General features: G+C 42.1%; 1 protein-coding gene across 1 annotated transcript; it reads left to right on the forward strand.

Moving 5' to 3' along the window:
- Positions 1–13,044: 13,044 nt before the first annotated feature.
- LOC116988247 (forkhead box protein P2-like) lies at positions 13,045–17,224 on the forward strand. The gene is made up of 5 exons (XM_033044787.1): positions 13,045–13,159; positions 14,630–14,745; positions 15,342–15,459; positions 15,999–16,090; positions 16,927–17,224. The coding sequence occupies exons 2-5, from the start codon at positions 14,644–14,646 to the stop codon at positions 17,119–17,121; spliced, it is 507 nt and encodes a 168-aa protein (XP_032900678.1). The 5' UTR covers positions 13,045–13,159; positions 14,630–14,643; the 3' UTR covers positions 17,122–17,224.
- The last annotated feature ends 251 nt before the right edge of the window (positions 17,225–17,475 follow it).

Genomic DNA, 17,475 nt, shown 5'->3' on the forward strand with positions numbered 1-17,475 from the left:
CTGTTTACAGCATAATCTGTGGAATTCTTAGCCACAGAAGGATGTGGAGTCAAAGTCAGTGGATATATTTGAGGCAGAGATAGATAGATTCTTGATTAGTACGGACGTCAGAGGTTATGGTGAGAAGGCAGGAGAATGGGGTTAGGATGGAGAGATAGATCAACCATGATTGAATGGCGGAGTAAACTTGTTGGGCCGAATGGCCTTAATTCTACTCCTATCACATGATCTGGACACAAAATGCTGGAGTAACTCAGGGGGACAGGCAGCAACTCTGGAGAGAAGGAATGGGTGATGTTTCCGGTCGAGACCCTTCTTCAGATAGATGCAGGGCTGCCAACATTGGGTGAGAGTTGGGAGTGAGAAATTGCGAGAGACCAAGCCCGAGGGAGCATAGCGGGGTGTCCCCCCTCTCCCATTGGTACGGAGGTTTTGCATTTTTCAGCTTGAAGTTGTGCAATCTGGTGCATACTGTAGCGAGTCTTTTAATTTACACTTGAATGCAATATTTATGCTTTAAATTGCATTAGCTATGAATAAGGTTAGGCTAAATTACATTCCTAATTCCATTGCACAGTAGAGCCAGGCTCCGATCAACAGGTGCAGCACATGAATGATCTTAGTGTATTCAAGTATGGAAATCAGATTATAATGAAGCACTTGGCCCATGTTGACCAACCTAGGTCTCACTGCACGCCTGGTGCTCCAGTTGTTTACCTTCTCTCACTCCTGACCCCGAGTCCAGCATTACACCTGGCCACCTATTTTACCCTGATCATAGCTGCTTACCTGCTTAGGTTCCCAGTGCTGAACACTTCAATTGTCCCAGCTTTGACTGCACACCTTGTACTATTCCAGACCTTGACTCTGGATGCACACTTGGCCTTGCTCCTAGCCCCTCTGCACTGACAATACATCTGGCCAACACATAAAGCCCCATATCTGACCAACCTAGACTTAACCTATTATGTTCAAGTCCACAGGTGCTTATCTAATGCGGTAATCTTTTATGGGGCACTTCACAGACCATTGGCTTCCTTGTTATCTAACATGCTAGTTACTTTGTCAAAGAAAGTCATCAATAGGTTGAACACAATTTCTCATCCATAAAATTATACATACACACTCAGCTGTATAAGTATTCTGTTACAATTTCCTTCATTTTCCTAACAAACTGTCCTGAAGTCATTTTCACCCCCAATATTTTCAGTATTCAGTCTTTCTCTCAGCTGGGACTTTTCTAAAATCTATCTGTATTCTTTGGAAGGGCCTAACTGCTAATGGTTGTCCTCCTCCTGGGACTGCTCTCATGATTTTCTTATTAATTTGCTGACATATTACACAGCCCCTTATGACTTGTTTGGCCATGGTAAACATCCCACAGCAAGCGTAGGGTCTGAGGAGGGTGTCACACAGGGCTTGTGTTCCCCAATGGCTTTCTCCATGTAATCTCCCTAATAACTCCCTCATTCTTTGTTCAATAGCTGCTTTCCATTTGGTGTCCACCATTTCCCATTTGAAGTACGCTGAGCCCCCATTTCTTTCATGTTTTCCTATTCTTTCTCACTAAAGATAGGTATCTTTTCCTCTGGTTTCCTTAAAGGTATTAGTGACTTCATTTCTACCATCTGTTCTGTGGCTGCTCTTTTTGCAACCTCATCCACTGCCCTATTTCCTCTGGCATCCAGGGTGTTACCCTTCTGATGCCCTGCGACACATGTGCTATGGCTATTCGTTCTGGTTTTTGCAAGGCTTCCAGTGTCTGTCCTACCAATTGCTCATGCGCTAATTCTTTCCCTCGAGTTGTTATCATTCCTCGCTCTTTGCAGATCTTCCCAAAGGTGTGTAGTACTCCAAAAGCGTATTTTGAATTGGTATATACTGTTCCTTCCTTCCCCTCCAATAATTCTAATGCTCTCATTAATGCATTTAATTCACAAGATTGAGCTGACCAACTACCAGGCAGCCTGCCGCTTTCAATTTCCTCCATAGTTTCCCCGTTCTCTATACCGTACCCACTATGTCTTTTTCCATCTATGCACCTGGAGGATCCATCTATAAACCACCGGCTTCCCTCAGCCAGAGGTTGCTCTTCTAAGTCTTCTCTACTTTTTGTCTGTAAATCTATTATTTCACTACAGCAGTGTACTGGGCCCTCTTCCTTGTCACCCTGTTTCTCTGCTGGATACAGGAATTGGGACGGGTTAAGGTTCTTATCCGTAATTATCATCAAATCGTCTTTTTCCATCAGGATGGCCACATACTTTAAAAGTCTAGAGTCTGTTAACCATCTGTTGGATTTCTGAGTGAGTATGGTTCTTACTGTGTGTGGTGTAGAAACAACCAGAGTGCCTCCAAAGGTTAATTTCCTACTCTCTTCCACCAATATTGCAGTAGCTGCTACCGCTTGTATGCATCCCGGCCATCCCCTGGAGACTGGATCTAATATTTTCGAGAGGAAGGCCACTGGCTGTCGATTTCTCCCTCTTTTCTGGGTGAGTACCCCTAGTGCCACCCCCTTGTCTGAATTTACAAACAGATGGAAAGGTTGTTCTACTGAGGGCAGAGCCAACACGGGAGCAGTAATCAAACTGTTCTTTAATTTCCCAAATTCCACCTCCTGTTCTGGGGTCCACTGAACTTTGTCTTTTTCTTCTCCAAATTTATCATACAGGAATTTTACTTGTCTGGAGTAATCATCTATCCACAGTCGACAGTATCCTATCAATCCCAGGAATTTTCGGTTCTCTTTCTTATTCTTTGGTAGTGGTACTCCCGTGATCCCAGCTATCCTTTCGGGGTTTATTCGTCTCTTTCCTCCACTTATCAGATGTCCCAGATATTTTACCTCTTGTTTCACAAATTGAAGCTTGTTACGGGACACTCTTAACCCCTTCCTTCCCAAGAAGTTTAACAGGCTTATTGTGGCGTCCCTTACTTCCTCTTCTCTCTCTCCTGACAAAAGGAGGTCATCCACATACTGTAATAGTTGCGTTTCCCCGTGACCTGGAAAATCCTCCAATACCTGCTCTAAAATTTGGCCGAATAAATTTGGTGATTCTGTAAAAGCTTGAGGGAGCACCGCCCACCGGAATTGTTGCTTTCGCCCGGTTTTTAGGTTTTCCCACTCAAAGGCGAATAAGTCTCTACTCTCTGTTGCCAGCGGACAGCTCCAGAAGGCATCCTTTAAATCTACCACACTAAACCATTTGTGGCTTGGGGGTATCCGTCCCATGATGGTGCAAGGGTTAGGCACTACCAGGTGTCGGGCTTGGACCACCTTGTTCAGTTCCCTCAAGTCCTGTACGAGTCTAAACGTCCCGTCGGTCTTTCTGACTGGTAGGATCGGAGTATTGTAGGGGGACATACATGGTTCCAATAACCCGTCCTCTAATAAATTCTCAATGATTGGTTGTAAGCCTTTTCGTCCCTCGGTCGAAATGGGGTACTGTCATACTCGTACTATGTCTGCACCATCTTTTAATGCTATTTGAAGAGGGGGTATTTGCAAACCTCCTCTGTTTCCTTCCTTGCCCATACTTGATCATTAATTCTTTGCTCATCCACCTCTCTTAGAGCATACAGCTGAACCACTATTCTTCCTTCTATCGGTGCTGTACCTATTCCCAATTGTATTTTGTAAATCCCTGCCCATTAAATTTACACCAGCCTGAGGGACTAAGATCAGGTCCTCTACTGCCTCCCGGTGTTCATACCTTACACATTTACTCCTCCTATCTCGGGAGCTACCATCACAGTTCCCCCAACCCCGGTAATTTTTATTCTCCCTTGTCCTGCCTCCATACCTGCGGGTACTTTGATTACACTTGATCGCTCCGCACCTGAATCTACCATAAACTCCATATCCTCTCCCTGGGCTCCTGTCTTTAAATTTACCAGAGGTTCCCTTCTGTAGCCCCCTAACCCCAGGGACGGGAACCCCTGACCCCCCTATTCATTTTCCATCATTCTGTACGTGCGGAACTCCGCTACAAGCTCAGGGCATTCCCGTTTGAAGTGTCCTTCTCTGTTACAATAATAACATCTTATAGGTCCCACCCTCCAATGTGGTTCCGTATTTGTCTCTTCCCGACCCCTGCCGTATCCTTCTCCCTCTCTTCTGCCATATCCTTCTCCCTCTCTTCTGCCATATCCTCTTCTACCTCTACCTCGGGAGTAATTCCCTCTCCATCCTGTACCTACCTGTTCCTTAACATCTACCACTCGCTTTACAGCCTGCATCATAATCAGTGCCTTCCCCTTCTGTTTTATCTCATCTCTCCGCACGTTCACTTTCTGGGCCTCTGTAAGCAACTGAAGTAGTGGTTTCTCATTCCAGTCATCCATCTTTTCTAATTTCTTCCTCACATCAGACCAGGATTTGGTCACGAAATTGGCCCTAAGCAATTGTTGTCCTGCCCCTGAGTCCGGGTCTATTCCGGAATACTGTTGCATGTTCTTCCTGAGTCTCTGAAGGAACACTGTCGGGGCCTCATCTTTCTGCTGTCCATTCTCAAATGCTCGTTCGAAATTCTGTCCTTTGGGTACTGCCTCTCTTATCCCTTTTATAATTATATCCCGCAGGTCCTTCATATTCCCTCGTCCTGCTACTGTTCCCTTGTCCCAATCTGGCTCTTGTACTGGGAATTTATCTGCTGCCGCCGCATTCTGCTGCCCTGGAGGGTTCTCCTGTTCCCACTTTTTAATTGCTGCTGCCCTAATCATTTGCATCTCCTCTGATGTGAAGAGATTCCCCATAATGGCCATCAACTACTCCCATGTATAAGTGTTTGGCCCAAGGAATTGATCTAACTGCTCTGCAAGACCTAAAGGATCCCCTAGGAGGCTTTTCATTTCTTTCTAGAAATTCCTCACTTCAGTACTAGTTAAGGGGACTTTAACAAACCTCATTCCCCCTCGGGGTCCTCCCATGGGTACCTCTCTTAGGGGTCTAATTTTTACCAATCTTCTTTTTACTCTGTCTGACCTTCTGACTCCCTCTCCTGGTGACGGGGGATTGAATTCATCTACCCCGACCGCCTCCTGTCTCTTTATTCCCTTTTATTTCTCACTCCTGGGGTCCGGTAGGTCACTGTTGGTGTCATCACTGTCAGTAACATCATCATTAAATTCTTGTTTTACCCTGACCTTTCTCTTTACCACCAGAGCAGACCCGGGTGTCACCTCTTCCACTCCCGTCGCCACGAGTGGGGGTGGGGGTTGAATTGGCGGCGCTACTTCGGGTAATTGATGTACATAGGGAGGAGCTAGGTTCTCCAGTAAATTCCATGAGGGTGAAGAGGAATTTGACTGTTCAACCTCTTCTTTTAATTTCAACAGATTACATCCCGTTTCCCATACCGCGGCATACATGGTTTCTTCTATCATTGGATTGGGTTTATTTTTCACATATACATTCAATGCCTGCTGTACCCAATCCTCATCTGATCCATCCTGACCGAAGCTCCTTTTATCGGGTGTTTTGGCCATTCAAAATAACAATACCTTATCATTGTTGTCTTCTCCAATCCCTGGGTATTTCCTGCCCCCCAGCGGTTCAGCATTCGCCCCAACGGACTATTGGGCAGAATGCGGGGATTTGGCTTACGGCCTTTCCCCTCCCTTTCAGGTTTTTCATTTACATTTCCCATTCTCTCGATCGGAATTCCTCTCCGATCTCTTATCAAATTGCCCAGGTAATACTATAATAGTCAAAGTTTCTTACCGGGGTCTATGCACAGAATCACTCGATTTTCGCGATCTCCTATCACTCTCACTTCTTTGCCGAGTCTCTGTTTGGTCCGGATACTACTGCTCAAACAGCTGACGGCAAGCAAGGAGTCTGAGACCGCTGAACTCAGCAGGGTGCACCTTCCCTTTGTCCGCCTACTCCCGTCAGCTGTCCAGAGTATTTGATCCCGGAAACCGAGCCCCCAAGTTGTGAGATTCAAAATCACAAACGCTTTTGAGACAAATTCAGGCAAAGAAGTGTTTTTATTAAGTTCATATTCTGCAGAATAGGTGCCTCTCCTCTGATGTCCCCAAGAGGTACACCGAGGATCGGGATGTCTTCTATCTTTATACATTTCTTTTCACTATTTTCACACCCTCATCCCTCCCCATTGAGCTTCTTCCAATCATAACATAAAACCCAGATTCCCACGAGAACGTCATGGAACGCCCACCCAAACTTCTACTGAAGTATTTCTATTGCTACTTTTTATCTAGAATTTCTCTCTGTTCTTAATATCATTACTTTCTATTCTACTAGCAGTCTGGCTTCTGCTGACATCTTATTTCTTTCTAAGTTATATTTTTCTATCCCTAGTCTAAATCAACCATGTCTATTAACTCTTTCCTCACAAATGCAAAGTCCAATAACCATATATTTAAGCAATATTATTCTATTAAATGTGAGCTCCAATAATCTATATTCTATTCTATGGGGAGAAGGCAGGAACGGGATACTGATTGTGGATGATCAACTATGATCACAGTGAATGGTGGTGCAGGTTCAAAGGGCCAAATGACCTGCTCCTGCACCATTCAGGTAATTGTCATATGACATCGTCTATTGTCTATAAAATGGAATTCAGAAAATTAAACAATGCATTGTTGCCAAGAGATGGTCTGTAATGTTCCGTTGCTGTGGTAGCATTAGGTCAGTTAAAGAACCTGATGGGACAGTTGCTTTTTTTGAACTGGGAGTGTGGGACGCTTCCACTTCTGTGTCTACTGTCCGATGGTAGCAGTGAGAAAACAGCAGGCCAATCCGATTTTAGCTATTAGTTGAGAAAACTTCACCTGAACAACTTGGTATTATTAACATCTCTACATTCTGAGACCTTTCCTGTAAAAGATCTTTCAGGGGAAGTGTTGCGACTATCCGCAGAAAGTAAAGCGTGATCTGCGTGCCTTTGTAATATTTTTAATATATTGCGACATTTGGATTGATATAGGTATTGTAATTTTCTTTTCCACTTACCTTTTATAGTGCTGATAATTTACATAAGGTGTTCACTCCTGTATATCTGTATGAGTGTGGGAAGCCAAATGTATCAGAAAATGTTATAGTGGAGACTTGTGTGCACAAAATTACATATGTTTTCCAAGTGATTTCCATCACATAAGCAAAAAAATTAAGGAATTTGACAAGCTGTTGGTTTGAAGCGATTTTAATATAGTTTAGAGATACAACATGAATCAGGTGCTTCGGACCAGTGATTCTATGGTGACCATCGATCACCCGTTTTAGTTTAGTTGTTCATTGTCATATGAAAAGTTTGAATTTGCATGCTATCCAGTCAAAGGAAGGCCTATACATGATTGCAATCAAACCATCCACAGTGTACAGGTGAAGGGGAAATAAAGATTTAAGAGTGGAATGATTGCAATGGATGTCAGCAGACCTCTTACAGTCTGCACGCAGATGCGGACCAGCACGCAAAGGATCGCCTTGCTCAGGCGCCAGTTGGTCTCGACATTCATACTGGTTCAAGAGTGTTTTATTGTCAAGCATCTTTTATTGTCTTATGTCCCAAAACAGGCTATTTTGGTGAATCGGAGACGGTAAGTTGGTTTGAATTTTTTTATTTTAACGAAACAACGAGCCAACGAGAGTGGATAAGACAACCACATTTACAATGTGGATCCACAAGTGTGGGCGCTAGACTGACAGTTACTGACAGTTACAGCAAAATAACTGCTAATGGAACACCCGCACTCAGTGACTCCTCCAGTCAATCATGAGGGTTCGATTACCCAGAGCCACCACTGGGTGTCGCTACACTATGTTATTCCCCTTTTTCAAACACTCCCTACACATTAGTGGCAATGTTATGGAGGCTATTTACAGTAACCTAAAAAGCTGCATGTGTTTGGGATGTGGGAGGAAACTGGAACACCCGGAGGAAACCCACACAGTCACTCAAACTCCACAGAACCCAATGTCCGTATGGAACCAAGGTCTCTGGTGCTGTGAGGTAGTAGCTCTACCGGCTGCACCATTGTGCTGCTCATTTTATGAGTGTAAATTCCATTGATTGCTTTGTTTTGAGTTTTAGTTACTTTGAGAATAGAGCAGGATTTGCTATTGAGTCAGTTTATAGACACATATCCTGCGAGAACGTCATCAAAGTGAAACCATGTACATATTCAATGACCAAAAGTCAAGTGAAATTTGACCCTGCTTCCAAAACAATTGAGGTCCCAAGTTCCACGTATCCACACTCACAGAAATATTTTGTGTATTGCATTGCATCATAATTTGTCCATTATTACAACTCCCCATTATTGAGCATTATTGGGGCATCTTTGAGCCCTTAATCCTGCTCTGCTTATTGGTTGTAAGGAATTTAGATGTATGATCATTTAACACATTGGAACTACCTGAATTTTAGAGCCCAGCTGCCTTCATACTTGTTGCCTTTTCCCCCATTACCCCTGACACCCGCACTAATCTAAACTATCAATCTCCGCCATAAAATATATCCATTGACTTGGCCTCCACATCCATCTGTGGCAATGAATTAGACAGATTCACCACCCTCTGATTAAAGAAATTCCTCCTCTCCATTCACTTTAATGTCTCTTTATTATCTGCCACTGATCTGCTTTCATTGGGTGTCACTTTCTTCAATTGGACCCCTCTGGCATTTGCTAATCTCATCATTCGCATCATTAGTACTGAACTATTATCTACTGCTTTGATGACCCTTGGACTATCCTTGATCAGACTTTGCTGGGTTTACCTTGCGCTGTAAATGGGTCGATTGCAAACGTGTATTGTCCTTCTGCTGACAGGTCAGCACGCAACAAAAGCTTTACACTGTACCTCGGTACACGTGACAACAAACTAAACGTAAATTCAAGGGCATAGAACAGTACAGCACAGGAACAGGCCCTTTGGCCCACCATGTCCGTACCACGGATGATGCCCGGTTAAACTAATCTCTGCTCTGTACCAATTCTATTTAATTATTATTTTGGTTATTTTACAGCCACATTAAAATAAAAGCATGTGGAGGTGCATTTGTGCAAATGAAAAGCCCCTTCCATCGGCAGGAGTAAGTATTTTTGTAATTTCCTGTTGTTGCATTTGCATTTACAAAATTTGTATTTGTATTCATGATATATTTTGGAATTTTGTTTTTCCTTGTATAAAATAATGTGTGGACTACAATCACTTGATTATGATTTCAATTGCAAAAATAGTTAATGAAAATGCTTTTCCTGTGCTTAACTTAATTTGTCTGTTATATTTTGCCTCTGGTAAATGTTAGCCGTTTCAAATTGAATTTTTCATGTTTTATTATTTGTTATTGGCATGACTAATTTTTATTAGATGGGTTGTGCATATTGAGGCCGAGAAATGTTTATTTGTGTAATGTGACTGGTTCACGACTTGAAAAAATACATTCTCCTCTAAGTAAACGTGGGACGTTTATGACATTCATGATTTTCTTCCTGTCCTGTGCAGTGATGAGCAATGGTGGGCCACCAATGTAAAAACAACCCTGGAAAAGATGGGCATCCTGTTTGTTCCAAGATAAAGGGGATTGGTCTGAGCAGGACCCAAGCTCCTGGTACTAGGAGTCAGCTGCTCATCATAACACCTTACCTTGTGGGCAGCATTGACCACCAATTCTAAACTCCTCTGCTCCAACGTATCACTACTCACCCACAGTCATCAGAGAGCTATTGGCCCTCACTGAAGCCTGAATTGACCCTTGGTTTTCACTTACGATACGATACAATAAATCTTTCTTCATCACCGGAGGGAAATTGGTTTGCCAACAGTCCCAACACACAAGGTGCACAAAAACTTGAAATTAAAAGTGCAAATAAAAAGAAAAAGACATGCGACTGTTGGCTGGCTGCCGTGTGCACAATGCATTAAACGGAACGAACGAACAAACAAACAAACAAACGCAGGCTTATCCCCTGGGTAGAGAATTATAAAAGTAGAGTACTCCCCCACACCGGGACCCACATTGTTCTACCACCGTCCCAGACGATAGTCCCCCATCGCCGGATCCCCATTGTTCTTCACGGCAGTCCCCCCACGCCGGGTCCCCGTTGTCTTCTCCTCCCCCCCCCCCACTCTCATTGAACGCTGATTGCGGGTCGATCGTGAGGCCCCACTGCCGCTGAGGCTCCCGCCACCGCCGAGGCAGACCTCGCCATACAGCTTCACCTCGGTCCCCTGGGAGGCCTGTGGGGCGAGTCTAGCCAACCACCCGGTGCACGTTCCGGTCGGCGGCACGGTTGTTCGGTGGGTGGATTGGGCCCGCGCGGCTCCTAGGGTCACTCATGTTAAAATACACAAGGCCAATTACGTTGGGTCTCCAGAGTGACTGAAGTTTGCAGCAGTGGCCTTGCAATTAAAAAAATGCATTGGCTTCCATGCATTCCTCATTAATGCACTTCTCAAGTCACTGAATATTTCAATACTGTTTTCTCTGAAGTCTGATTCACTATGATGCAGTTATTAATGGTGACCAATCATTCTGCAGGCACTATGCTGCCACAGGGCTACAGGTAAGTATACGGTGGCTAATTTAACTGAGCAGCTGGCTCAACATGAGCAGCTAGTAGCACAGCTGAAAGACAACATACAGGACAAGGAGACGCAGCTTCACGTGAGGGATCAACAGCTTAAGGTAACACCAATTCCAGTTGAATATTTGTTACCCTCACTGAATGAGCTATTACAGTGATCTGTGTACTTTGCATTTGCATTTCTGCAGTTAGATTTCACTTGAAAGCCTGAAAATTTAGTCCATGATATTGCAAGTTTTTTTTTTAACAATAACAATTAACAATGCCTCTTATTTTCTAAAGCAAAGACTATTGTTAAACCGTTTCACGCCGTGTGTCGGATCTTATCAAGGAAATTATAAGGATGCCTTCACACTTGGTTTAGAAGGTTGTACTTCAAAATAGGCTACAAAATTTAAGCAGAAAGTCACGCCTGATGCTCCCAGTACAATACGGAGAGAATGCTGCACCTGAAGTGCCAACTTTCAAATTAAATGTTGAATTAAATCGTGTTTGGTGTCTCAGGTGGATGTGAAATATTTTATTTTGGCATATTTTAGAGAAAGAAATGTGTTTTCCAGGGTGACTTTTCCAGTTACCCCAAAAGTAAAACCCTTCAAGTAGATAATCCACCACATTAGTACATTATCACATATTTGCTATTTTCAAATTAGTTACATGGTTTACGACATTCCAATGTTAATTGAACAATAAAGGTCCCTTATAAGCAACGTTGGCTGCAAACAAATTTTAGACGCTCTGAAGAAGTCATTGTTTTCTGTTTAAATCCAGTAATGATTCCTTGGACCTTGACCATGAGAGAGTTGGTTTTGCCACTGAATCATTTTGGGGCTTGATTCCAAATACAGGCTGTGAGGTTTGCTAAATTTGCAGTGCAGTTGCAGCCATGTCTGGATTACTGCATTAAATTAGTGAAGTTGGCATCTCCGAAGGTGGACAGATCATCAGGTCTGGCAGAAATGTTTCCCAGCCAGTTAAAGAAAGCAAGGGTGGGAACAGCTGAGGTTCTGACTAAATGTTTTCGGTCAGTAAATTGTACAGGAGATGATGCAGATGGGATTTTAGTTTATTTAATTGTCACATGTATCGAGTAAGCTATTAAAGAATATAAGTTTCTGGCAAATTTTGAGAGGTTGGGTGAGGAGGCACTGTGTTGGGTGGCACGCTGGTGCAGCGGTAGAGTTGCTACCTTGCAGCACTTGCAGCGCCAGTGGAACTGGAGGTAGCTTTGTTAGGGATCAACGTCGGGAGCTCCAACTGCAGGAGGTTTGATCGCCCTGACTGCGGGTGAAAAGGAGGAAGATGGTAAAAGTTATTCGCCTTCCATCACAGTGGGGAATATGTGGTCGCCGAAAAACACGGTGGACGAGCTGCCTGCCCTGGTGGGGAGTCGGAGGGATTGCCATGGGTGCAGTGATCCTAGAGTCTGGTGCGAGTGTGGACGGCTTTCTGACTTTGGGCGGACAGGCACTGCAGAGAGAGGACAGCGGTCGGTGAAGGAGCGTGTGTGTGGCCCGGATATTGAACTGATGGCTGTGGGTCTCTGCTTATCCTGGGTGCCCTAGGGATTCTCACATGCCGCTGTGGTGGCTGTTTATGTTTAATCTTTATGTAGTTTTGTCGCTTGTTGCTTTTTTGGTATGACTGTGTGGTAAATCAAATTTCACTGTACCTCAGTACACGTGACAATAAAAGACCATTAAACCATTGAATGCAAATTAATGATTTCATCCCGTGATTTCATTAATGTTAATTTTAATTTAATGTCTTAATGCCAAGGTGGAATTGAGGACCTAACTATTGGTGCACTTGAATTACAAATGTTGCGCATGTGTGATTTCCATTCTATGTTGCCCAGTTTTTATCACTGTTAGGAGGTATTAATCACTTGTTAACTTCCTCAGTTGCTGGAAGACTTGAAGGAAGAACTTTGTGAAAAGGACGAGGAACTGCTGGAAACGACTCATCATGTGGAAGTGCTGCAGATAAAGCTCGATGAGAAGAATCAGGAGCTAGCGGTAAGGACATCATTGTTTGCTGCTGTGTGAATCTCAATTACAGGGAAAGATCTCTGCAACCAGCTTAAGGGATTCTGTTGTAACTGGCAGTGAAATAAAAATAGCTTCGAAATAAATCTGTAAATATGAAAAAATTAGAAGATTTTCTTTTATATGAATCTCCCCATTCTTTTTTTCTAAATCAGTTCATTAACCCTTTTATGATCTGTTATAGTGCAGTTTAATTTGGCTATTTTTAATTTTTTAGGAGTTGGTTGAAGATTTAAGAAAGGTTGAGATCGACAATGAAAATGGCAAGGACAAGCTTTTGGCAGAAAAACACGCCATGCGAACTAAGGTCAGAGATCTGAAGAAAAATCACAAGGGATCTTTAAAAATTCTCAAAACAAAACACAGTGCTCAGGTCCGTAAAATCCGGGAGAAACATGCCCAAGAAACATCGCAAAAAGACCAGTGCTGTTTAGAACTTCATAAAGATCTCCAACTTTTAAGACCTCATGCCAAGTTCTGTGCACCACTTGCCGACCAAGCAATTGGTTCGTTAAATTATTTCACTGAACGGAAGATTAAAGAACTGGAAGGTAATTACTCAAAGTTGACCTGTTAATATTTTTGGCCATTAACGTTCCTACCGCAGATTTGTACATCTGTCGGCTCGTGGTAGGGAGTAGGTTTGCCTTAAAATATTCTAGCATTAGAGCAATGGAGTGGATTTTATGACAAAACATCACTTCGTTTTTGTTTTGCCGTGTAATTATCTCATCCCTGTAACCTCATGAGATTTTGTGTATGCAAATTGGTTGCTGTAATTCCTATATTTTATCACTGATCACACTTAAAAATATACTTCATTGGTTGGTAAATGGGTTGGTACATTCAGTGATCAGGAAAAATAGCGTGTAATCTAAGTTTTTTTCACTCGGGTATTCTGGTCAGATTCCTTGATCAGAAGATAGTGATGTTTAAAGGATTCAAGAAAAGAATTCCTTGAGAAGCATTTGTGAGAGTCTGCCAAATGGCTGACAGGAACACACAGATTCGTACAGATGCTTTTAAAAACATTCTCTTCTTAAATCCTTTAAACATCGCTATCACTGAATTTTAATTTTGAGAGGATGCTGATAGTTAAAACATGACATTGTGAAGGGTGGCCTGGTGGCGCAGCGGTGGAGTTGCTGCCTTTCAGCGCCAGAGACCTGGGTTTGATCCTGACTGTGGTGCTTGTCTGTACGGAGTTTGTATGTTCTCCCTGTGGGTTTTCGTCCAGGTATCCTCACACTCCAAAGACGTACAGGTTTGTAGGTTAATTGACTTGGGTTAATGGTAAATTATCCCTAGTTTGTGTAGGATAGTGTTAGTGTGCAAGGATCATTGGTTGGCACAGACATGGCGGGTCGAAGGGCCTGTTACCACGCTATATCTCTAAATAAAATAATTTGAAGACATTTTACCATTCACAATGCCCTTACCATTCACAATGGTACATCAACGTATTTTAATTTCAAATAGCTTTTAACGAGAAGACCACAGAGCAACCAGGACACTTCATTAACTCCATGAATGTTTTATCTCTGTGAGTCTTGAGCTGTGTTTGCATGACAGTTTACGGAAGAGAGGGTGAAACCAGGGACAAGGTAGAGAGACTATATTCAGCAGCAGAAGAGGATATTTATTTGGAGTAATTTAAAATAAATAAGGTTTTTAATGGAGCCAGTGGAGAATGATCATTTTGTTTGTTTTGGGATTAAGTAACTTTATACCTTAATATCCAAAATGTTGAGGGTGCACATTTTCTATGGAGCCTTTTTCAAGCTTCTAATCTTTTCTCACTAGTGATAGTTAAGGAATTTATTATTGGATAAATATGTAAATGGCATTACCATTTTGCCTTACAAATCTTCAAGCTTAATGAATTGTAGCATTTCAAGGATATTTGATGATTTCAAATGCTGGTATTTAGTAGAACATATGATTTTCACTGATTGCCAATAACTGCTGTGGAAACAAATATCAGATCATTATGGGTGTTTTTTCCTTTCTCTTTCTAAAAGAACAAGTGAGGCTTATGAAGCAAGAGGCGGAAAGATCAGAGGACAGGTTCCTGTCAATGGAAGCTTCATACATGGTGAAAATCGAACAGATTCAAGAGGAGCTGGACAATGTGCAGGTAACCCAAAATAAAAATCTTGCACCTGGTGATGATTAACTGAATATTAATCTGTTTGCCATTTACCTGGAATGAAATGACTTCATCTTATCAAAAAAGGAAAATTGATGGTATGATATACCGTGAGTTGTTGAAGCATTGTAGGAACCAACATTTTTTTTACACACAGTTAGTTATGTACATTGTAGATTTTTAATCTGGGCTCAATGTATGAAGGACTGCTTCCCTACATTTCACTGCTCACTCCATTCCATGTAGAACCCTTTTCTGAAGAGTAAGTGACATGGGATAGATGTGTGCCTGCAGGAAAATTCAATCATAAAATAGTTGTGGTAGAATGGAGCTGTCGGCAGTGGCACATTATAATGTATAATAAAGTATAATGCATGCAAAAATTATTTAGAGAGTCATACTGCTCAGAAACAGGCCCTTCAGTCCAACTTGCCCACATTGTCCAACATGCCCCATCTACACTAGTCTTACCTGCCTGTAGAGTCATAAAGCAAAATATTTAATCCAGAATTTGAATGGTGACTATTTCACAGACCACTAGAAATCCCTTGGCTTTAATTGACACTAAACCTATTTCTACCCAGCTTGTACCTTCTCAGAAGCTGCTGCTGGAGCTCAAAGACGTAGCAGAAGACTTTGAAGAGGAGAATGAACAGTTACACCAGAGAGTGAACTGGCTGCGACACGTCGAGGCACAAAATGGTGTGTGTATAGTATGACTTTAATTGGGTAAGAAGGAACTGTGGATGCTGGTTTACACCGAAGATAGACGCAAAATGCTGGAGTCAGCGGGTCAGGCAGCATCTCTGGAGAAAAGAATAGGTGATGTTTCGGATCAAGACCTTTCATCAGACAGAGAGGGGGAAATTAGAGGTATGAGGATGTACAGAATAAAGCAGAGCCTGCATCGATGACTCAGGTAGGTTGGAGCTGACAATGGTCCATTGTTGGCTGGGGATGAGGTTATAATGAAGGAATACAAATGGTGAAATTAGCAAGAGGACTAGGGTGGGGACGAGACGGGGAGAGAGAGAGAATGGAAGGGTTATTTGGTTAGAGATCCTTCATTCTCTTGTGTAAGAAGGAACTGCAGTTGCTGGTTTAAACCGAAGATAGACACATAAACCTGGAATAGGTCAGCGGAACAGGTAGCATCTGTGGAGAGAAAGAATGGGTGACGTTTTGGGTCAGGACACTTCCTCGTTCTATTTATTTAAATGGTGATGCGTGTTTTCTTACAGAGAATCTTCAAGCAATATTGGAACAATATGAAGAACAACAACACGAAATGCAGGAACAATTAGAACAGGTTACCAAGGGAGCAACTTCCCAGGTTGGGAGAATTTGTGATGCATTTAATTTATCCACATACAATCTTAATTCCAAGTGTGCGCATTCTGCACAGATTCAACAGTCTCAAGTATCCTGATATTTAATATTACATTGCATTTTATGTTGCTTATTCAGACTTTTTTTTTAATGGGTCATTTAAGTAAGTTTTTATTTTGCTCTTTTCTATTATCATCCTTACCTTTTGGCTTGATGCTGGCATCTGAGGGGTGCTATTTGCTTCCACACCAGATGGTTTCTGTATGCCATACCTAGCAATGTTACAACATTTTGAGATTTTAATAATCAAGTCTGCAATTTATCCCATCAGATAAAGCATAAAAAGAAGTTTAATTTGACACCTAATTCACTTTCATATATTCAGTATTAAAAAAGTTATGGCCATTTTCATACTCTGAAATTAGCATATTGTTCCCTATTGCTTTTCCATTGATTTAACTCAAAAGCTGTGATCGAGGACAGTCAAAAGCCTGCAACTTTCTTAAAAATTAAGAGAACTGAATGAAAATTTCAGTTATTATAGATTGAAGCATTCTGAAACAAATATGAAACAATCTTACTTGGATGACCTGAAATTAAAGCATATAATTAGTTAGTTACCTAATTGTAGCTAATTATAAAATTAAATTACTAGATCTAAACATCTATCCATTTCTTAAGAAAAGGTTAACATTTTTAAATAGCCTGCTGACTAAATATTTGTGTTTATTATTTATTTTTTAATTTAAAAGATTCCAAGATGGACACAGCAAAGATATGTTGTAATCTTGTTTTGCATTCATGTGCGTATAAAGATTGAGCACTATTTTCATTTTGCAGGGAAAGGAAGAACTGGAAACCGTTCAGCAAGCAACACAGCAGGAGCGCACAGAGCAAGATCCGTCCTCCTACAAGAATGAATTGGCTGAGCTAAGGTTTGGTTCTACTTGGACTGGGATATCAGTTGCATTTCTATTGTGCCATATGATCAAATGGGATTATCCCTTGATGCTTTGGCCAGCAAACAACGTTTGAAGTGTCGATGATGGTAGCAAACACGGCAGTCAATTTTCGTAGGGTGGTGTCGTAGAGCCACAAATTATTCAACTCCTTGACGAAGGAGAATCCGTCTGGTTAAAGGAGGAGGACATTCAGTTTTGAATGGCTGAACGGCTTTCATTTGGTTTGTTTTAGATTAGTTTAGTTTAGGGAGAATCTAAATCCAAGCTGACTATCAACACGCATTTGAGATTGTTTCAGTTCAATAGGCTCCCATTTGGCATATCATCAGCCCCAGGGATTTTTCAAGGGTATATGACACAAATTCTAGACGGAATTGAAGATGTGGTGCGTTACTTGGATGACATCCTCATCTCAGCCCCTGGCAGG

Source organism: Amblyraja radiata, chromosome 27 (assembly GCF_010909765.2).
Source record: "Amblyraja radiata isolate CabotCenter1 chromosome 27, sAmbRad1.1.pri, whole genome shotgun sequence".
Taxonomy (NCBI): Eukaryota; Metazoa; Chordata; class Chondrichthyes; order Rajiformes; family Rajidae; genus Amblyraja; species Amblyraja radiata.

What these genes read in the sequence shown, in the direction of transcription:
- LOC116988247 (XM_033044787.1), top strand. Translation starts at nt 14,644, where the DNA reads ATGAAGCAAGAGGCGGAAAGATCAGAGGACAGGTTCCTGTCAATGGAA. An exon ending in ACACGTCGAGGCACAAAATG is followed by an intron (nt 15,460 to 15,998) that starts GTGTGTGTATAG and finishes GTTTTCTTACAG; the next exon opens with AGAATCTTCAAGCAATATTG. An exon ending in CCAAGGGAGCAACTTCCCAG is followed by an intron (nt 16,091 to 16,926) that starts GTTGGGAGAATT and finishes TTCATTTTGCAG; the next exon opens with GGAAAGGAAGAACTGGAAAC.